Below are 22983 nucleotides of genomic sequence, written 5' to 3'. Positions count from 1 at the left end.
TATTTCACACGATTGCAAGGGGCACAGTGGGACGAATATCGCGTATACCCACCCATTAAACCATTATCAGAGACATTTAAGGGGGAATCCCTTAAATCAACTTATTTTATATAATTCAATATAGATCGGTGACAAGAAGTGGGGCAGTACACATTTATATCTAGCTGATCAGCTGATGTTCAATATAACGTTTACTAGATCCAAGCAAGTGATCTCTCTCTTATTAAGAGACGCTTATATTGTGTTGGCCATAGGATTGTACAACACTGAAGGAACATACATACGTTTTAAGCCCTTCTAATGATAAAGGCATACGAAGTCCTATAGCACTCCCTGATATTCAAGTGCATTGCAATGATAAAGGTCTACTTTAGCTTTCCGCTAAACGTCTGCCCACTGTACCCACTTCGTTGTTCTGGCCGAGTGAAAAATAGTGTAATTTGCAGCGCAGAACAGAGCTGAGCGGCTCAAAAATGCAGCCCAGGGTGAACAGAGCCAAAGTTAATTTGCAGCGACGGCGAAACAAGCTATTAGCAGGTTGCACACAGGCGACAAGGGGACAGTGTCGCCGTGAGGGGGGTTGCAAGAGGGCGGAATAAGGGGCGTGGCGCCTCCTTCTGCCGCCTGCCTGCATGTGTGCTTCTTGTTCTGGCCACAACTCGTTTTTTCCAGCATTTCGACTGGCCATGGGCTCTGATGAACGTGAGCAGCACGTTGACGCTTTATGCTTTTCGTTCGGATTAACCCGGCTACTGCAGCTGCACTGGAAAAAATGCAGTTCATTTTATGTCGGGTACGAGTATTAACTACTACAATATCTGATTATTAAAATACATTCTTATCACAATAGCCAAGTGATCCTTACTAAAATCTGTTGAAAATGTACGTAACTTATACATAATCTTCGGGGAATCAGTTCTAGAACCGTATCTGAGCTTAACTTTGCAACCCTACAATATTTTTTCGTTCAGTCTCGATACTAATTTTGGCTCCGTGTACGTACCTATTACGTGTGTGCCTGTGCCGGCGTATCTGTCAGATACTTTAGCACAAGTGCTGCAAAACTTTGTAAATAATGCCCGACCGGGGAACCCTCCCCCCACCGCCGCCACGACGGGCTGTGTGCATTCAACATGTCATGAATGAATAATTAGCCGAGGCAAGGCAACCCTGGCAGGGGCTGAGGAAACTAGGAAGCCAACTGCAACCATCCACACACGGCAACACGTAAAATGTTTCCACACACTGCGCTGCTTTAATTAATTTAAGTCGAGTCGAGTTCAGTTGAGTTGAGTCGGTTCTTCGTTGGCCGCAAATCCCCGCGAACTAATTTCGTTTTGATTTGTATTACTTTTTCGTAAATATATTTTATTATGCGATACTCATGCATATTCATAAGAGCCGCTAATGCCCCAAACGGAGTAGACTCCGCCGGCTGCACTCCTCCACCCACCCGTTTTATTAGCCGGAAATGCAAACGTTTGTTATGCTTTTTGCCCGACTTATCTTTTATTTATGTGCATTAAGTGTGTTTCCATGGCACGGCAGTGGATTGCCGATCTGAAGGGTTGGGATGCGATGGGAACTGGGCTGGGCGCTAGAGCTGGGAGAACGGTTAACAGGTTAATAAACAGCCGAGCCGGCATCCAAAACCAGTTAAAGACGCATATTTTTGCTTTACTTGTATTTAATATAGACGACTTCCTTTGCCAACTAATTTATGCAACTTGTGTTTGCTTGTCTAAGGCAATCATCTTGGCGTTTGAAATGCCCGGTAGTGCGGAAGGAAATGGGAACCCTATTGGATAGTTCAGAATTTTTTTAGTGCGTACAGAAAAATATATATAAATATCCAAACAGTGTGTATATATTATATAAGCTAACAACTCTCAAGGTCTGTAGCCCCAATATAAACAGCTTAACGAAGGTTTTCAAGTTAAAAGTATTTTCTAATACCAATTGCAAGTAATAACCATTTATAAGATACAAATTTATAGGAAAGAACACGATGTCGTTAGTTTTCTGAACAAAAAGCATGTTTTGAAGATGGGTTAATTTCGATATTTCTAGCTTATCAATATATAAAGTACTTCTTCTTTAACTATTTACAATCAAAACGTCTAAAACGCCAAATTTGATGGCTACTTGACCTCCATCGGATCCCCAGCAACTCGTAACTTGTGCTATTAATGCACTGCTATCTCCCCAAATGAAATGTTAACAAATTTCGCATGTATCGCAGTTAGTGGCTGATTTCACACGTTCAAACAGCTGCAAAAACAACTTCTGTACCGACGGCAAAACTGTCTCAATCGTTTACATAAATTCGCCGAGCTGTCTATCAATAAATCTAAGCCCGGATAAATTTATAGCATTTCGCTGCTGTTGCTATCCGTGTCTAACGTTTCCTCCGTCTTTCTCTGGCTCGAATACGGAATACGGATTCGTAGTCAAGACTACCTCAATACGAGTTTCGTTTGCCCAAATGAGTTTTTTCGCTCCCAGCTTGAGGCGTTGGGGGGTCTGTGGCGGGGGAAACGAGAACAACAAGCGTGTAGGAATAACAAAAAAAGCGCAGAATCGTTTAGCATATTTTAGCATATTCAGATACCGCCGAAAGAGATGGACGAGCCCGAGCGCCTCGCCCGCTCTCTGTCGCACTCAATTATTACGAAACGCAGCCAGTAGTTGTTGGATAGTTGTTGTAGTTCATTAGCACCTGTCAGTGACAGGTATGTGCCCCCCTCTCCATCGATGGAATAAAAAACCTCGGTTCAATTGCCACAAAGCGCTGCCCCAATGAAAGTTTATGGCCCGTTGTGGTTGTTGTTACTGATGATTCCCTATTATATTGCTTTTTTGCGCTTGCGGGTTCTCTGGTTTTGAAAGTGAATTTATAATTAACTCGGTTAATTTTTAGCGTTCGACGCTCTTTGAAATTAATGAATGTGGGAAGTTTTCGAAATGAGTAGAGTGCGCATTAAATTTCAAATTTAAATGGCAAACGAATCGGTTTTGACATTGGCGTTGTGAGTCACACTGATCGGGATTCAGTTGACTGGTCGTGGCCAAGATGCGTCCAAAAAGCATTTAACATTGCCCTATGATTTCAATGCATCCCAAACAAATCTAGTTTCAAAGTAGTGCTTACTATTCTATTCTATTTCGTTATTTTGTAACATATTCTACCAGCCTATATTTATTGTGCTCATCAAATATACATAATGATAAAGAGTTATTACTTGTGGGAAAATATTCCTTAAGGAAAGGATTCGGGGAATCCACTTTGGAACCTTTCAGCTCGCTAAGCTCAAAAGGTGAATAACATTCAGAGAGACACAACAGAATCCTAAAAGAACTCGTACCGCTCATTGGCATCATTGGCAGAATAAAATGAAAAAGTGAATCGCATTACCAAGTTTTATTGTGCTGATTTTGTATTTGGCTAATTCGTCGTCAAGTATCTTGTGTGCCCGCTTCTGCCCGCTCCCTTGCCTTTATCCGTGCTGTATTTTTATTTATATTTAATTTGATGTGTCACTTAAAATTGTCGACAAGCGGGGGGCAATGTCAACATGAGCGAGTGAGAAATTAAGATTTATTGTGGGTGGAACAGCCAGAGGCGCAGGGGAGATTGTACATATGGCTTCATATACATGTATGTACATACGTGGTGGGTGGTGGAGGTTGGATGTCGGTTTCAGCTGTTCGCGTGTATCCGCGAATTTGTATCTGTGCATCGGCAACAGTGAGCGAATGCGAAGGTTGTCCGAATAAAAGCAAAATAAAATACGTTCGACAAGTATTCCCTCACCCGTCAATTTGTTCGTACACCTCCGCCGATGCTACTGCATTTGGGCAATGCACTTGAAGTTAATACATACAAAAAACAACACTGTGAGCCGCCTAGGAAGAGTTTTTTGTGCTAAGAAATGGAAAATTTAAACTTTTAGGCTATTTTCGACACTTTAAGAACTTTAAACCTTTTGCCTCGTGGCAATTTCCATTCGAATTCGAATTCAATTTAATTTAATTTTCACCCCGGGTCACTTACAAATTATATATCATTTGGGGCCAGCTGCTAATGACCCAAGCAGCTTCAACTGCTGTTAAATTTATACATTTTCGTTTTCGGCTGCCGTGATTATTACAAATTTCTGGTGTGCGCCGTGCCCGCAAGAGAATCACATCATTCGAAATGTTCAAGTAAGTTACAATTAATTATGAATGTTAATGATCTTCAAACAGAGTAAAACCAACAACGGTGGGGGAAGGGGGTTAGATGGACCCATGGATAAGCCAAAGCCGAACCAGGAAGCCTGCCCGAAAAACATAAAACATGCTCGCAGAAAACCAAGCCAAGTCCAAGCTGCCACAGCTGTTTCTGATGTTAATTTCATGCGTCCAACAGGTTTGCCGGGTACTAGCCACCATGCTTTGCGTTCTCTGTGCCATATTTCACGTTAGTTTCAGTAATTTTTTCATTTCGCCACGCTAACTACCACACAGCGTGCACTTAAGTGTCGTCGCTCCGCCTGTGAATGCGAGTGCATGCACTAGTACGGGTATCTGCCAGTACGCGTATCTGTGGTATCTGTATCTTTCAGCCACCACCACGACCCCTGTATCTGCCCCTGCCCCTGCCCCACCTCCTGGCCCTGCCCCCTGTACCTGTCGCCGTTTCGGGCTCAATCCCATTCCCAATTCCAGCCTGCCTAACGTTTTGCTGCTTTTAATAGGTTTTTGTGCGCCCCGGGCCAACACACACGCAGAGCCGAGATACCGGGTATCTTGTAGATACTTTATCGGCCACGGTTTCGCCTTTAAGTCGGAACCGCCTTGACTGGCTTATGTTTAATTACAGTACCCCATTCGCTTGTGAATTAGTTTCGAGAGCCGAAGAGCTGTAAACTTGTACTTGCCATAAATAAGAAAGAAGACGCACACCAACAACAAAGCCTTAAAGATTCCAAGAATGTTCTTCGCTGCCCTATTCTAGCAAAAGGATAATGACCTAGTGTGTAGTTCAACCGCTCAGAGTTCTCTATGTTCCTCAAAGGAAATAAGCAGTTAAGTTAATGTTTTTTGTTGTATACAAATTGTATTTTGGCTGAGCTTATTATATTTATGAGCAATATTATATTTAATATAAGTATCATATGATCTCATTTAAAACAATACAATTCTTTCTTAGTGATTTTTCTTTAAAGGATGCCTTGGATCAGCTACACTTTCGGATCTTTTAACGATCCGATCATTTCTATAGCTACATAATATAGTTTTCTTTGGCAAAAGTAACCAAAAGCAATGAACTGCAACGCAGTTTCCCAATGTATCTGAAACCACAGCTGCAGCAGCTGGCGGTGTCTTTCAAGCCCGGTCTCAATAAAATGCGTATGCAAAGAGTGCGAGAGAGCCAGTCGGCTGGGCGAATATGAATGCATTTGAGTCATTTGGCCAGCGACAACCATCATTTACACCCGGTCTAAGAGCCGTGCTCGATACCTGTTCCCGATCTTCCGCAGAATGCGGACGACGAGGACAAAGAGGCTGCAGCCGCGAACAAAGGAAAGGAAATCGAGTTCCCAAGAGCGGCTGACTCATCGGCTGGGTGCGAAGAATGCTGCCAGGGTGATGGACGCAGTCAGGGTTTATGGGTTGGGCCCGGGTTGACATGGGGAAAGGTGCATTGGATACATTTAGCAGAACCAGAGAGCTTGCGAATTCCCGAAAAATGTATTAAGAGTGAGAATGAATTCTCAAGTGTCCTGCCAGGATAGAGGATATCGGCTGGCCGTTAATTTCTGCTGCTCGGCCAAAAGCGACGAACATGGGGAAAACAGGCTGATAGCCGTAGATAAAGCGCTCCGGCCACTTGGGGATCTCTGCGAGATGGGTACAATAAATTGGATTTCTGTGAATTTGTAATGTGCGCTCAAAAGTTCCAAAGAAGCAGCCATAAAAACCAAAGGAACAACAAATATGGTGTCTTGTCTGCTGAGCAAGTATTCGGCATACACTTATTCATAGGAAACTCAGGGTCTGAGATATGGTGACCAGACAAGCTGGAAAACGTAGAGCGGAGTGTTGCGGACAAAACTGTCAAAGGGGCGAGCACTGGCAGAAACCAGGGACTCCACTGGATCTGCTGCTCTCAGAAATCGCCTTCAAAATGGACCACTTTTCCCAGTGTACCGTTCCATGTAGTCTGTCCATCAGTCAGTTGTATATACTCACACAGCTACACACACTCTTACGCGCACAAGTGCTAACTTAATTATTTAGCATGCAAGCAGGAACGGCAACAACAAGGCCCAAGAACAACTTCAAACTCGGCAACAAAGAAAGCCCGCTAGAGCCGCTCCCCCAGCCAGCTCCGCCCCTCCCGACCAACAAGTGCCGACAAAAGCCAAATCTCAGCTGAGGCGGCAGCAACGTCGCGAAGTTGGAGTTTCGTTTTGGGCTTTGGTTTAGGTTTTGGTTTCGGATTGGGATTCGGCTGCCCTCCCTTTTCTCCGTTTTGTTGTTAAGTAGATTTATGCACGTCTAGTCTGAAATTATTTGAAACAAGTTTAAAGGCATATGGGTAGTCTTCAAGGAGAGACCCCTGCGATTCTGCGGCGACTCAGGTAGGGAAGGGCGTTGCAGACGGCGGACCTAAACCTAAAACCACACAGCCAGCGAGCCGGGGACGACGGCCAGTACATTAAATCGCCATGAAGTATACAAAATACAACGGCAAACACATGTCGACGTCGGCGACGTGCCAAAGATACAGGTAGGCGGATACAGATACGAATGTATCTGGCCGGCGAACTGCAGAGGGCCATCCCTGGCCTGATGCTGCTGCTTCCCCGTGACATTGGCAGAGTTCAAGAACTGCCCCGAATGGGGGACGAGAGGAGTAAACTCTCCACGTCGATTCCACGAATTTCACACTTTTTTGGCTGCTTGATTATGATGATTACGAGGGCCGCGTTGACGATGATGAAGGATTAAGATGCGCTGTCGCGGGCACGGCGAGATGCGAAGATACATTTGGCAACATGCGATACCCGACAGAGATACGACGGCATTTACTACTGCATCTGCATCTGTGTGGCACAGATTCATTTTAGTGTCGATATGGGCTTGTGGGCCAGGCACCTTAAAAGCAACACTTAAAGGCGCTTAAGCAGCCATTCGAAAACGCAGGATGCAGGAGCATATGCAAACAGATGATGTATCGAGTACTTTTGGCGCCATCTGTGGGCAAACTCAGTCATTTGTTCGCGAAAAAAAAAACTCATCAGAGAACCATCCAGTTACATGGTGGGATTTTTAATCAAGGCCTTCACTGATATCTGCCCCGAAGAGTACGAAGACCGAAAACAACCCTTTCGTTAGACACCCTCTCGAATTTGCCTTTATGCGGAGTCACCGCCACTGCTCATCAATTGCATTTGGTCAACGCCCTCGAGGACTCTACCACAACTCTTCATTTTGGTTTTCTGAGGGGCTTCCTTCAGCATATCGCGTGACCCGTCAGCCCAGTGGGGCGAAGTGATAAAAGGGGCAGGAGGATGTGGGGAGAACGGGAAAAAACCAGGGCAACGCCTCCGATCGCTCAATGGTCGCCAAAGTATCCGCAATTACCTATACCGCTCCATTTTAAGCGACTCGCAATAACTCCAAGCAAACATATCCAAACGGAAGTCTTCGTTCTGCCCTTTTTGGCTCATTTTGGACTCTCATTAGGCCAAACTTGACTTTTTCACAGCTCATAATGCTAGCTGGCGAAGGGAAACAGAAAAAATTCATTTATTATGTTAACAACGGCCATACAAAAGTTTTGTAATGTTTAAGCCCCGGCAATTAAGTGACAGAAGTTATCATCTCCCTGGGATCTTCACATGTGTCAAAGCGGGGGTCTGTCGAGGGTTAAGGGCCGGTTCTAGTTAGCCCTTGTCGTAGCCGGATCCCTTTTGCTCCTCCTCTCCGGTTGCGTGTTTAATAACATTATGATTAAAATCATTTTGTGTCACAGACAATTGTCGCACGCACTCACACTTGTTTGGTTGGCGAGGAAACAGGCTGGCCATATGTGAGGGAATCAAGGACACTCCCTTAAAAGCCCAGTAAGAACATCCTTCATTCTGTTTCGATCTAGTCCCCACTAATGAGCGCTTCTCTGGGATAAAAGGGGGCTTGAAAAAAGGATGTGCGGATGACATGGCATGCATCGTAATTGGAAGGCTTGTTAATGATTAATTACCGTGTTTTAAGTTAGTCTTATCTTAATTTTGTACTTGCCCAAACTGAAAATTACCTAAAGGAATGGGCTAATCGAATTTAATGAATAACCATTGTCGACTTCAGAACTAATGTACATTATATTACTGAAAGTGAGAAAACCACATTTAGGCGATAACTGATACTAGTGGTAAGCCCTTTTAAAGTTTGTTTTAACGATAAGAGTTTTAGGCAGTTTGCATACTCATAAGACTACTCATCATATACTTAAGACCAGAATCTTTACGCTTCATTGCCAGTTTCTCCGGAGAAAGGGCTGTCTAGATCGACTCCGGCGGGTGATCCTGATCACATAAATGTTTAAATTTTTCGACGTTAATGTACTTACTAAATGAGAGAAGTGGTATGAATACAATAAAGAACAAGTTAGATACAGTATCCCATTCGCTTGAAATGGTTTGTAGGGAAATCGTATAGGCCAGATAAGTAAACAATAGATTTTGTAGAATTGTGGGTTACTGGGTCATTAATGCGTCATGTACTGCCCTCGTATCCCCGGTTCGTCACATTTTTTACCACTCAGCGAAGGAAATTTGTGATACTTTTATTTTTATATTTCACTTTGCTTTACTCATAGTGTTTCGAGGTATACCCAAAGTGATAAGAACTTTGACGCCGCTCCCCACTTATCCTCACTTATGCAACTATCTGATAAGTTCCCGCATGTAGCTGGTGACAGAGTTTCCCCTCGATCCGCTGTGCACCATCCTGGATGTTTGGTTTGTTTTATGTCTTGGCAAACATTTGATAAAGCAAAAAAGGGGGAAAACGAAAATCCCAAGGCAAACATCGGTCGAGTAAAAGTTAAGCAAATACACAAATATTTGTTAATTATTTCTGTCACCGACTTTTCTCACTGACTTCGAACTGTCGTTGAACTTTCCGGCATTTGTGTGTCAATTTTAATGAGCGTAGTTAACATTTTAGACATTTTAGAGTCTCAAGACTCGCCCAAAAGGGCAAAAGAGCCCTGGTCAACCGGCGAAATTTGGTATATTTTCTTGGACTTTAATGGTTTGATTTACTATAGACATTAACGACTGCCGCCCAACGAAAAAAAAACACAGACTCCGCCCACATATGACTGTGTGTGCGAAACAGAAACGAACGAACGAAAAATTCCCTCACGCACTTTTCCACTAAATCGTTTGAACGTTGTTTAATTAAATAAAAATAAATGTTCGGGACTTGCGGAACGCTCAGTTCCAAGTGGAAGGGAAGTTCGCAGGGATCTGAAAATATTCGAGGAATTCCAGGACGACTTTAAGCCGGGCCATCTCATCTTGGTCAACAAGCAGACATTTCGCATTTCTTTTTTGTCCATAAAGGTATTTTGCAATAAGCACGAAGGCAGAAGGGAAAGAAAATATGAAGGAAATAAAAAAGCATTTGTTCTTATTTTATTCATAAACTTTTTTTACACCCCATCGGGAACTTTGAAAACTTTTTCAGAGAACCGGTATTTTGCTTCCCCTGCCAACCACACTATCCTCATATAGAGATAGTATATATACTGGCGACTGCAGCAGACAGACGCAGATGAAGAGACAGCAGCGGCGGAGAAGCCTGGACTAAAGTCAGACGGAACCAAGCCAAGCCGAAAATGTATCTTACGGATACACAAACATGCCGCACGTCTTTGTCTACGTAAATGGCCCATGAAAATGAGACAGGCATGTACATATACATATAGACAGCACCAGCGCCCAAAACAGCAAGGAACTCGCAGGAACAACAGCGCAAGGACAAGGACAGCTCAGCACGATAGTCGCCGTCTTTGGCGCTTCGCTTCGATGGCGACATCTTCATAAAATGAAAATAAAACGAAAAGAAGTGCCAAAAATCGCGTGTTGATAACAGCGCGCGAAATGGAGGGAATGGCCCCCAATGTGGCGACTTTGAAACAAGGTATTAAAGAAAGATTCTTGTACAAGAAAGCAGCAAATGCAGGCGCTTTTAACTGTCATAAGTTTTGAATACTTGACTGGACATTAATTGCAATGAAGTTAACAGGATTGTATGCGGTATGAAGCATTGTTTACTTGCACAAGCGTTTGTGTTTCATCGGTAAAAATGTAAAAATGGACTACAAAAGTTCCAGCAGTTATGTCCACGGCAATCGCCATTAAAGACGTGTATCTTTCATTTTGGAGTGCAGTAATTGCAACGCTTCGCTTGCACTGATGCAACCTTTATTGTTTTTGCTGCTTGCTGTGGCGGAAAAGGCAAATTGAATTTCTAATGAATAACATCGAAATCAGAAATTAGTGCGCTGAAAAGTGGCAGACCTAACATAACAGTTTTGCATGAAAAACAAGAAAATAACCAATTATATCATATATCATTACTTTTCCTGACTGCAGAATATACATTTATACTAGCAGTATTTTATATTATTTAGCTAAGATTCTCCCACAAGCTCGTATACCTTGTAAAACGTAACTGGGTTTTTATCAAAAAGGTGAGCAATTAATGTAACCACCGCTGGGTTTCAGGACTGTTTAAATAAAATAAGCGCTGAACTACCTTGCATCACTCCCTATCAGATTAATTTACTTTTAATGACCATGTGGTTTGGCTTTTTCTCGCACTGCCACTGGGCGTGGTACGCCATGCAATTTGATATAATTTTATTTTAAAATAACGTATTTTTGCGTTCAATTTGATTTTATTTGAGCTAATTAGAATCACAAACTCTTTGCCCTTCCTAACCGCAAACTAATTTCACGCGTGAACGCAAATAAAAGCGCACACAGCCTCACACAATTTATGTGACATTGCCTGTGGATATATATTAATTAATATATTTTGACACAACATTTCATGTCTAATCAATGGACCAAACAATGGTCGAGCACCACAACGAGCATACCATCGCCAACAAAGTCCACGAACGACCGTACAAATTTCAGCTTCGATTGTCAATTCAATTCACATTGATCAGATGTCAGGCTGACACTTTTTAAGCCGATTATGATGGTTTGGTGCGGCACACTTCCCTCCTCTTTCATGCCCCAAGTCGCTCCCAGAGTTTTCTTCATTGTCTGCTTGTTACCCAGTTATTGCTATTGCTATATTTCCGTTTCCGACTTCTAACTACTTCATTCACTTTTTCTGTACGCATTTTCCGCTCGTCAGCTCTTTTTATTTCTTTTAATTAGCTTTGTGACTGGTGCTTTCTTCAGCGTTTTGCAACTCGAATCGAGCCATTTAGTTACACTTTTCCTTTTAAAAGCTTCTTATTGTGTGTTTATGTTTGAGTTTCGGTTGAGCTTCGAAGTGGAGCAGGTCACATCCCAAGGTCAATGTCAAGAGGGAAAAGCGAGAAGTGGAAGCTGGATGTAACAAGTAAGAAAACAACTGCAATACGAAGAATTCAAAAGACTATGGATTCGTCTTTCGGATTTCTGACTTTGGTACAATGGGTTACAAATGTGTTAGGAAGTATTGATAGAAAGTAATCTGAGCAAACGGCATTGAATTCAATTTAAATTTCCTAGTGATGCAATTTCTTTAATTATAAATTCATCCTAAATATTGTAACGATGGTTACAGATACTTTTCACAGATAGTCCTTGGCACCACCAGTGCAGCGGCAGAATAATTGCCACATGCACCACAGAATTGAGTGCAGTTGTTGGGCTTATCACCGCATGACCACCATGGCACATCACTCATACGCCATGTTTGTCCAGCCGATGCTTAAAAAGTTAATGACTAATTTTCGCTTGGGCACAGCTCGAAAAAAGCCAGTGCCTGAAATGGCCGTCAGTTGGTTCTCTGGACGTCTGTCTGACCAGCGATGTCAGTGGGGATAGATTGGGCTGGGTCTGGAGTTACCTTTTCGATGTGATGCACTGGCTTGCTGCTGTTGTTTCAGCTGCAATCAGGGAGGCATGCCTCGTGTCTGCACGGAAGTACACACTACACTCACAAATAAATTTGCAACCGAATTTGTAATTTCTGCATTTTGCTGGTTTCTCGGAGCGCTAGAATCGGATCTTACTAATGAGAGTATAAATTTCAGAAGCTTATGCCAGCTAATTAAAGAATTTAAATACACTCCTTCCCCAACTTGTATCCTAACATAAGTATTGTCAAAATGTCAAATGTTTTTCAGTTCATTTTTCCACAGAAGGGAATACAAAATATTTAAATTATATTTTCAGTGGAGTCCTTCTGTAAGTGTATACCGAAGGGCCAATGGGCAAGGGCGAAGGGCAAAAGGGGGAGCAAACGACGCCTGTCCATCGCGCGCCGCCTGACGTTATAATTAATGAAAATTCGCCACGTTCCAGTATGTGATGTTGGCTGATGGCTGGCCCAAAAGTGCGCTCAGAAAATAGATGCAAAATCGGGCACGGCATCAGCGGACGCCGCTGCATCCCGGCATTTGGCTAATATGATTTTGATTTTGGTGGCCGGCATTAGAATGCCATTAAGTTGTCGGTTTGTTGGTTTTCTTTCCAACGGGGCTTGCACACTATGATTCTGGCGCGTCGATTTGCACATGAGATGTGTAAGCGATGCATAAATTATGCATCTGTTGCACAAATGTGCTCTGGGGCAGACCCTGAATGGAATATTCGGGGCGGGATTGCGAGCCCGTGGAGTCTCGGCACTTTCAGCCGTCTGGATGGCACTTCCTGTCTCGACAGCCCTAATTAAAGAGTTGAATAATCTACAGGAGAGTGAGATTGATTAATTGGAATTAAGATTCGGTCCGACGAACTCAATTTGTGAAGCACTACAACTATTTAAAAATATTAATTTGATATCATTCATAGCGCCAGGTGAATTGAAATGTTATTTGCATGTCGATAGATACAAGAATTGTAAATTTTAAGTTTCCGGACTATAAGCAGAACAGTGTTGCAGAATTCGTGAGAGTTAAAAGATGAACTGGAGAGGGCTTTAAAAAAACTGAGTTTCGAAATTTAGATGTTCATGCGGACAAATTTATATTTGTACGGTCAGAGATGCCTAGATCTACTTCAGTCAGATATGATTTCTTCTATCCATAACTAGGCACATATACATTTTTCAGATATAATTTAAATATTTTGTACGACCTTGGCTACGGAAAAACTCAGAATAGTATTAGTGTAATCGCACACTTCAACTTGCGGAAGTTGGGGGCGGAAAGAAAAGTGTCCCTAAATCCCTACTATTTCACACTTTTTTCGCCATTTCACTCGCCTAATTTTTCCTAATAGCTGTTTTCACTCCCCCAACCCCGATTTCAGCCAAGAAATCCCTGCTTGAGACCGGTTCGGTTTTTGCCTTTTTGATTTATGGCCCCGAAAAGTCGCGCACGTACTGCAACTAGTCCGCCCGCCGGCACCACCCCCTCCTCCAGCCTTCTAGCCATTGTTTGTAGAGACAAAGTAGCGTGCGAGCAGGGAAAACAACTGCAAACGGCGAAAAGAGTCTGCATTCTACAATTGCGAATTGCATTTTCCATGGAACGTAAATAGAAGCTATTTAGCAAAATGTGCACGAACAACAACTAGAACAACAAAAACAATGCCAACAACAAGGGAACAGCATCCCAGCTGAAGAGATACAACCCAAAGAGGCGTGGCAGGGGAAAGGGGCGCGCGCACGGCGGCTTTGCTCCGTTTTGAGGTCAATGTACAAAGCATGCAACCAGGCAGCATTTATTACGACTTAATGCGCTCCCTTCGGGGGAATCGGGAACCTCGGAGGGGGAAGGCTCTAATTTCGTGTTTAAACTGCTTTTCACACAACCACTCACTCACACATGCGGGGGCACGGATGGTTGTTGCAAGCAAAAAGAATACGAATTTAGGAGTGCCACGAACAAGAGGGATTTTACTTGATTATGCACGAATGTATTAATAACAATTCACCTCAATTTCTGGTCGTACATATTCTTATTGTGTAAATTGAACGCTTCTTTTTAGAAATTATACCGCGTATGGAAGTCATTGGAAGTTTGGCCCCTGATGTTGGGCATCACAACTAACAGTCAATAAGCGACACCGACATCAGCAGAATGCAGCACGCAAAAACCAAAAGCGAAGACGAGGACAGCAGCAGCGACAAGGACAGACTGTAACAGGGGCGGCGAAAAGGGGGTTCGCATATATGTATGTACATATATGTACATACATACAAGTAGAAGTCTGGGAATCCCATCAGAGAACCAACACGCGAAAGACTGCTGCAGAACGTATACAAAATGTGTAAAGAAAACACTTAAGCATTAAAACACAGTGTACACTTAAAAAAAACAAGGTATCTCTATAGACGATTGCCTCGAATAACATATACCTGTTAAGTGAGGCGATATATGCAAATAGCAGAGCGACCGCAACGTATTTCGATTTATGTACAAAAGGTTTTTCATGAAACCAACACTAGATATAGCACTCTTAACGGTACTTCATTTTCTTCTCCTTAGTCTTCGAGTCTTTTTCTTTGCAGTTGCAATTCAGCCTAATCTCCTAGCGTCTATACAGCGGAGCACTTCTGGCCGACATTTATGTAGTCAGAATAAAAAGAATCGGTACACAAACTTAATATTTGAACCGAACATAAATTTCAATTTAAAAATTTTAAGTTTTTGAAGTGTTACAGTTTTTAGGGCTAGGGCGTAAATGTGGGAGTGGCAATGTTTACTGAGATCTCTTATAGTTACCGACGATGGCTAGATTGGCTCTTTTACCTCTATATCTTTTACCCGTTGCAGAATCTAGAAATAAGATAGCCCTAATTTTCGAAATTCAGACATGGACTAGACGTTCATTTCCTTGCCGATGCAAAAGAAAATTGGAAAGAACACTTCTTTGTCAGTCTATGAATGTGACAATATTACGACGAATCAACCTTGCTTTCTGTATTTTTAAGCGCCTTATATTTTTCTAAGTTTTTATTCGGATATCGAGACGGCTGCTTCGTGAGCGCGTTCACCATCTTCAAAATTTGGCTAGTAAAATCAAGAGTGCTACACTATGGCCCTAAAAACTTGTCAGGCTCAAATTGATAAAAGGCCAAAAAGGAGCTTGCAAATGGTTATCCCAAGACATGGCAAATAGCATCGGAAGCACGACCTCTCTGAGTGCACGACCCGCGGCAACCAACGGTGATACACACACTGGCAATTGCAACTTATTATATTACACTTTCTATGTCATCGCGCGATGTTGCCGCTGTCATTGCAACTGCAATTGCTGATGCTGTTGCTGTTGCAGTTGCTGTTGCAGTGCTGCCGTTTCGGAGTCACTTAAACGAGATAAATCAACGTGGGCGATTACACAATATCTCAGGGTGATTGTCGTCCCCTGCCACCCGCTGCCCGCCGTGCATGACTTGGCGAAAAGTGCAACAGCAACAGCCCACAATCAGCAAAGCAAAAGCAAAGCAAAAGCAAAAGCATGGGCAAAGACTCGCGCCATTGGAGCAGTGGGTCGCTCTCGGGGTCTCGTGGAAATATGTGGAAAAACGTGGAAAACCTGTAAGACCAAAGTCGACAAAATCAATAGCACACACACACTCGCTCAGTCCGGCGACACTGCAAAAAGCAAAGACGACGCTGCAGTTGCAGCAGCAACAATTGCGTTGCTGAAGTAGGCAGTTACTCTTGCAGTTGTGTTTCAGCTTTATGAGCGACAATTAAAGTTAAATGCCTCCGCTTCGAAGCTGCGGATGTTACTCGCTGGTTATACTCAAATGCATACGTGCACATGTATTTTTGGTTTTTGTTTTGCTCTTCGAAAATAAATACATTTTAATGACTACGCTCAGTGGAAGTGGGATTGTTTTTTGTGGTTTAGGAGCACGTTGAAACGAGCCAGCGAACGAGAGAGCTTAGTTCACAAAAGCAGCCTTTTGCCAAGATTCAAATTTTAGGCGCACAGCTCTGGAAAGATTCGCAACGAAATCGAAATAAAAACCGAGCCAAACACAAAGCTACAACAAAATGCAATGCTGTTTGGCGACGACAAAAAGTACACACACACGAAAACCAAAAAGGGAAGAAAAACAGAAACAGAAACAGAAACAAACAAAATAAATAAATCAAAAGGAGTTCAACGACCAAAAGTTTAAATGATTTCCGACTGCCAACGAAGAGAGGCAACGCCGAAATCACTTACCAGTCCGCGAGGGAACGCGATCTTGGGGGGGTGATACGAGGACGGTGATAAGGCCAAGCCAATTGACAAAACGCTCCCCACAAAACATTTGAAACATGCTGCTGCGAAACGAGATACAAATTCCAAATAAGCGTAGCAAAGATAGAAGATGTGCATGAATTTAGAACCATTTTTGAAAACCGAAACATAACTTACACATAATCGACAATTGTGCAGCAGATCGGCAGAGAGCACAGCTCATATTCAAGATTCATTACCCCAAAGGGGTGGTTTCGGACTCGTATCTGCATCTATATCTACATCGATGCAGCCAGGAAGCCGCCTTCGTTTGCTCAACCGCCCACGCGCCGCATTTGGAAAATCAGCAGCTCTGCTACTGCGGCGCATCAGCCGCCATTTGCGGCTGATAAATGAACGCATGTTGTGCGTATCTGCCAGATACAAATGCCTGCAGTCCGTTGCGGCCTTTGCTCTTCCTTTGTTTCCATTCCGCTGCTGCCTCCACTGTGCTGCGCATTTTTAATGAGCGGAAATTAGTTGGCATTGCGGCAAGAGGTTTTGTGGCTGCCCATTTGAGTAGATACAAATGTATCTGTAAGCCATAAATTCGCAATCTATGAGGCACGTGCCTCGTAGGCCCCTTACAAGACTGGCACTTTGCAGGTCTGTACAATTATTGGAACGATTACCTGTCAGATAAATTCAGCTCAATCGGCTATTAGCGATTTCCAGATCTCGCTAAGCACTGCAGATTTGGTTCATGCGTTTATCATGACTGGGATGGGCTGCATTCTATTTGTGTCTCGCGGATCAAACTTTTGGATCACTTTTTGGCAGTACAGCGCGTGTGTATATTTAGAGCATTTTCTTTGGCTCAGACTTGCCACAGCCAGCCGGTTCGCAGATACACTTTTGCATTTCCGTTTATAGCCAGGCAGTGCATCTATGAAATACATTTGGCAGCTTGCATTGTTAGGACGCTTAATGATGCCATTAAAAACGACGATGAGAAGGGAAAGGGATAAGCTGCTATTGTTTATGCAAAAAGTTTATTTTTATTTATTGTTAATTTTTTTTGTGTTCTATAAAAATTTAAAGCTTTCAATATATTTCAAAAATTAGATACGACCATCGCTTCTGCCTTTGCGTTTAAATAAACCTCAAAAAGAGTGTCAATCAACCATTAAAAAACTCAAATTACCACTAGAATTTAGAATTGTCGAAGAGCAACGTAGCTCGCTGCAAAATGCAAACTTCAGTAGTGTGCCCACGACATTCACTCACCTGTCTGATGACTCCGACGAGTCGTACCGATCGAGACACCGCTTCTTGGACCCCTTTGTGCCACGTTCTCCTCCAGTTGTTCTTGGGGCTGTTGTCACCGTTGTTGTTTTGCCGACTCCCACTCGAGATGTTGTTGCAGTCTTCCTGGCGCCCTGGTAGAGCTGAGATCGCAATGCGTTTATATCCAATTTGGCGGCTTGGGCTCCGAGCCCGCCAACCACTCCGCCCACCCCCCGTTTGGTGCCCTGCACGATTCCAATAGTGCTGGGTGAGGTAAAGGGCCGAGCGGGCTTGGCCGGGGGCTTCAGTTCAATATTGGAGGACAGAGACGGGCTTTTGTTGGTGGGTGGTGTGGGTGGTGTGCTTGTGGGAGTAAGTATCGGGGGGGCGGTGGATGTACTGGCTGGTGCTGTTTTAGGTGGTGTGGCTTCTGGGCTACTGTTGTTGCCGACGCCGGCGCCAATTGTCAAACTGTTTGTATTGACGCTGTTTTTCAGCTGATCAAACAATGACAAAGCCGCGCTGGAGGTTAAAGTTTTCCGTCCCGTTGCTCCTGCTGTTTTGGCAGAGAGTGTGGCCAGAGGGGCTGCTACTTCAGCTGCCGACTCCTTGGTCTTCAGTGCCGTATCCTTTGGCTGAATGGCTGACATTTTCCCGCTCTACGTTTGCTGCACTATTGCTACAACGACGCTTTTAATTGGTGTTAACTGCTGCCAGAACTCTGGATCTGCTTTGGCACACATTTGCTATTCCCAGCTGCTTATTGTTAGTCGACGGAAAGCCAATTTGAATTGCATTAATCTGAAAGTTGCTCGTCAGCAATTGTTAGCCGCACTGCCCTTAAATGGTATTACCATTTCGATTTTCCCCATCAGTTTGCACAAATTGGTATTTATATTTCGCCATGAACTTGCATTTTATGACTTTCGTGGGTCGGACTCTCGAGTTGCGAGAAGTTAAAATATTTATACAAATTAAACAAAAATTCATTTAAATCAATTGCACTTTTATGACTTTTGGCATTGAGCTGCACTTCACTTCTGCACTTATGACACACATTTTTCAATTCGATTGATATTTCAGTCGAGAAATTACTTGATCATCATAAAATTAAGCGACGTCGCGGGTTCGGTTTTGATTTGCGATCCGTTACAAAGTGTTCCACTGTGCTCTATGGCTTTGTGAATGGCCAATAGTTATTTCGCTCTCGGTTGTTTCCGGTGCACACCCGAAATTCATTCTGCAAGATTGGCAAAAACGCGGTGCTAGCAAGCTCAAGAAGGCGGCAATGAAACCGAATCCAAAACCGAAACGGGTAAGTCAGGTTAACCTCCTAGTCGCTGTGACTGCGGGCCAGCTTTTGTTTATTGACAACAATGACGGGCGAACAAACACATCGCAATCTAATCAAATGCATTCCAATGTGCCTCTCGCTCAGCAAACTAGCGATTTACTTATCACGGGGCCAACTTGTCTGCCGCGCGCACCATCCATAATTAATGCAGTGGCCACTGCTCCTAATTGCCGCCAATTGCCGTGTAACCAAATTAAACAAAGTCTAAGAAGCGCTGCACTGCAAACTAGAATTCCGAAACGCCATCGATTGGCAAGCGAAAAACTGCGATCTCCCCACGAAAAAGCTGCGGGCTGCTCTTGCTCTGCCTGCCGACTGACTGACGAGTGGGGCCAAGTGGAGTGGGAGTGGGCCGAGCTTCGCGGCCCCACCCGAAGAGGGAGCCGACGAGCGCCGAGTCGGCGGACCGAGTGCCAGTCGAATGGCTTAGCCAACTAGAACCGGGCACAAATCAAGATACGAAGCACGCGAGGCAAGAACGAAGGCAACGAACTGCCGTTCGTTTTTATTCGGCGCCCAACGAGGGGCTAACCGAAGAGTTGAAGGGGAAGAGGAGAAGAGGAGAAGATAGGGCCGCGTGCAGTGTGTTCACTTTTGATTTCTGTGCAGCGGCAGCAGGTTTTCGAGAGCATTGACAAGACAGAGGGTCGCGCGGGGAACTGGGGAGCTTGTTGCGCTACAATGTGAGTTCTTTCTGTGTGTGTGAGTGTGTGCATTTGAACTTCTGGGGAAGTTCAGAGATTCTGTATTTGAATTTCGGCATTTGGCGGCTGGCTAGATGGTCAGCAACTTCCGATGTGTCCGCGGTGGCAAGTTCGCTCACACACAAGCGACCCAAGCTGCAGCTACCTGTTGATATGTGTGGGAACTAATCAGAATACAAGAGGTTCCTGCGGTTCGATAAAACTCAAAACCGGTTCATCCAATCGAGCATGGTTATATGGGAACTTGAGCTCGAATTTGGAGCTAAATACAGATGTGTGGAGAATATGCACCCATAACCAATACCTTGGCTATATCTGTTTTGGCCCACACATTTAATAAGGCCAAAAAAGACAAGAACAAAAACAAAAAACACGAGTCTGATATAAAAAAAAAAGAGAAAAGTAAACAAAGTTATGGCAAAAACAAAACAATAACAAAACAGCAAGGCAGCCAGACCAGCTCTCACAAACACAATCTAAAATCGCAACTGTTTTTAAAGACCAAAGAAAGGGAGGGAGCGAGGAATCAAACACAACACGTGCTTCTATTACGCTACAAGCAATTGTACGTACGGCTGTGTGATGCAACTGAGGGAGAATGCAAAAACAGGAGGGACAAAGAAGACATGTTTACGCGAGAATTTTGCGGGTGTGTGCGAGTGCAACAAAACTCGTTTGGTGGCCAGTTTTACTCTACCAAGAAAATGTTTGTTCCTATTGAACGTTTTACCCTGCACTTGTGATCACTTTAATTAAGTGAATGAATTCATTTCCGAGGAATGCATTTAATACAATCAAAATGTTTGAGCTCTCAAAAGCTCTACAAAAAATAGCTCTCTCATGCTATTGTTAAATAAGTTTGTAAGCTTGCGTTTGCATTTTGCGATTCATTTTCCGAAAAGCTATTAAACTGCAGCAAACGGAGAGAGAGAGTGAAAATATGATTTAGACAGTAATAAACTTACAAGAAGAAACAACTCTAAAGCAAGGGTTAGGAGAGAAAAGTAACCATAACGCAGCATTTTGATTGCAGCTCGAACTTCGCTACACATTTTTTGTAGATGTATATACATATGTATGTGTAGATAATAATAAATTAAATTAATTATAAAAATAAATTATAATCAAACATTTTATTTCCTCAATAAAATATCTAAGCTGGCATAAATATGTTTGACTTCTAAATTTTGTGTCTTTTAAATGCTCTCAGTCTAAAGCTCAGCTTGCCACAGCATACAGCTTTTGTCAGCGATGTTACGTTATAAACAGTGATGCCTTTTCAGTATATTTCTAGATAATTTCAAAATTACATATGTGTGCATGTAAACTAAGTAAGGAATCAAACCATTTTGATTTGAAATTGATAGCGGACTGCATGATGTTCTTTGACTATCAACGGGACAATAGGTTGTTATTAAATATATGCCCTGATTTGGAATGCTAACAAAAAAATTATGGCAACAAGTTATATTATTGTCTCTAAAACAAGAACGAAAATGTCTTATAGTTGTCTTATACAGATAACTTTTGTTTCGAATTCAAAAACGAGTACGCTAAAAAATAGACTCATACGCAATCACATATCTTAAACTTCTGATAAATAACTATATATTTTAAGTGAAGGAATCAGCAGGCATCTCCTTTGACAAGGGTCAGCAGACTCTGACTCTTATCTTAAATCCTATTTGTTATATGTGTTATGTAATTGTAGTAATAATACTGTAAATTTGAAAAAGCTAACTATAGTTAGCCCAAATGGGCTGAATTAATAGATAAGAAGGACACAAAGGGGCTCGAAGACTTCCCCGTATGCCTTAATAAATAAATTAAATAAAAAAAAATATTTTTTTTCGATGTTTAATTGTTTATCGTGTAAGGTAATTTGTATTTTCGTACTGTTGTGCCCTGTAATTCGTTTTAACCAGATAATTGTGTGAAACCGCTATAAATATAAGTTCTTTTAAAATAAAACAAAAAGCATAAATATAGACACAAGCCTTTATGTTAAATTAGTTTTTGAAATGAACTCTATGCAAAGTATTTTCTTTTCTATTCCAATTAAATTTATAATGGTTGTTCCCGATGCAATGCATCGCGTTTAAAATGTTCAGCTGCATCAATGGATTAAACAAGGAAAATAACAATTTGATTACATATTTTTTGGTTTTTAATTTATTGAATATGATCTTAAATTATTTTTCCAAATTTATGTACACCATGAAATGTGGAGAAAGCATTTAAAGCATAACAACCTAATTCTTAAAATACTTATTTTTTCTCATTACCTACTTCAGGGTGTATAGCTTTTTATTTTAAATCAAGGACTTTGAAGAAAATTTGATTTTTTAAAGGTTATTGTTAAAAAAGTCATTTTAGATTCATCTCGGAAAAAATTTAAAAAGGCTGCACACTTAGTTGATATGAGAAATACTTAATATTAATTTAATTTATTCCAATGGTTGGGCAGCACGCTGGCAGAACAATGTAAAAATCTGTGAAAGGTGAAGGGGAAATTTTAGGTATGAATTCTTTAACTTTATTATTTAATAAAAAAAAATGATATTGGGATCTATTTATATTAGCGGTAACAATGACCGAATAATGTTTATGAAACAGATAATTCACTTTCTTTATGCGTTAACAAATAGAGAAGACATATGAGGAATGAAGAATGTAATATATATAATGAATATAAATATGCAATTTAGGATAGAACTAAGGGAAGAATATGAATGAGAATGAGTAAATAATAAATATTAGAAAGGAACCAATTAAAATTTAAATATTTCAGCGCGCGTGCCATCAACTACGGACGGAGGGTCACACTGGACCAATCATGCTGGCCCACTTATGCAGGCAAATACCACACTGACGACGGGCACACTAAGCAGAGGCGGATCCTATATAAAGCGGGCGTCTTCCTATTATTAGTCACTTCGCAGCTGACAGCGGTCAGTATGACGTGCACGGGACCTAAAGCTTTTCGCGTCCAACTTTTTCCCCGTGAAATTATTTTTTTTTTATCATTAATGTTTTTACATTTATTTTTAGAAAAATTTAGCAACAAATTTTAGTTACGCCCATTAGCCTGGGCGGTAGCGAAAGTTGCTTGTGAGCAACGTTGGGCAGTAGTGGTGTGTAAGCATTGTTTTTTTATAATTCACAGAATATGAAATATTTTTCTTTATAATGACAATTTAAGTGTGGTATGACAAAAAACAGTTTTTAT

General features: G+C 42.2%; 1 protein-coding gene across 1 annotated transcript in view; it reads right to left on the bottom strand.

Annotated features, from left to right (window-relative positions):
- The window catches only part of LOC6733232 (zinc finger protein jing), a 114401-nt gene extending 94991 nt beyond the window's left edge, over nucleotides 1-19410 (bottom strand). The window contains exon 1 of the mRNA XM_016167523.3: nucleotides 17697-19410. Coding sequence (XP_016026108.1) covers nucleotides 17697-18346 — 650 coding nt within the window. The 5' untranslated portion in view covers nucleotides 18347-19410. The remainder of the gene's footprint in view (nucleotides 1-17696) is intronic.
- Nucleotides 19411-22983: the final 3573 nt, after the last annotated feature.

Source organism: Drosophila simulans, chromosome 2R (genome assembly GCF_016746395.2).
Source record: "Drosophila simulans strain w501 chromosome 2R, Prin_Dsim_3.1, whole genome shotgun sequence".
NCBI classification, from domain to species: Eukaryota; Metazoa; Arthropoda; class Insecta; order Diptera; family Drosophilidae; genus Drosophila; species Drosophila simulans.
This window is presented reverse-complemented; position numbering and strand designations above follow the sequence as displayed.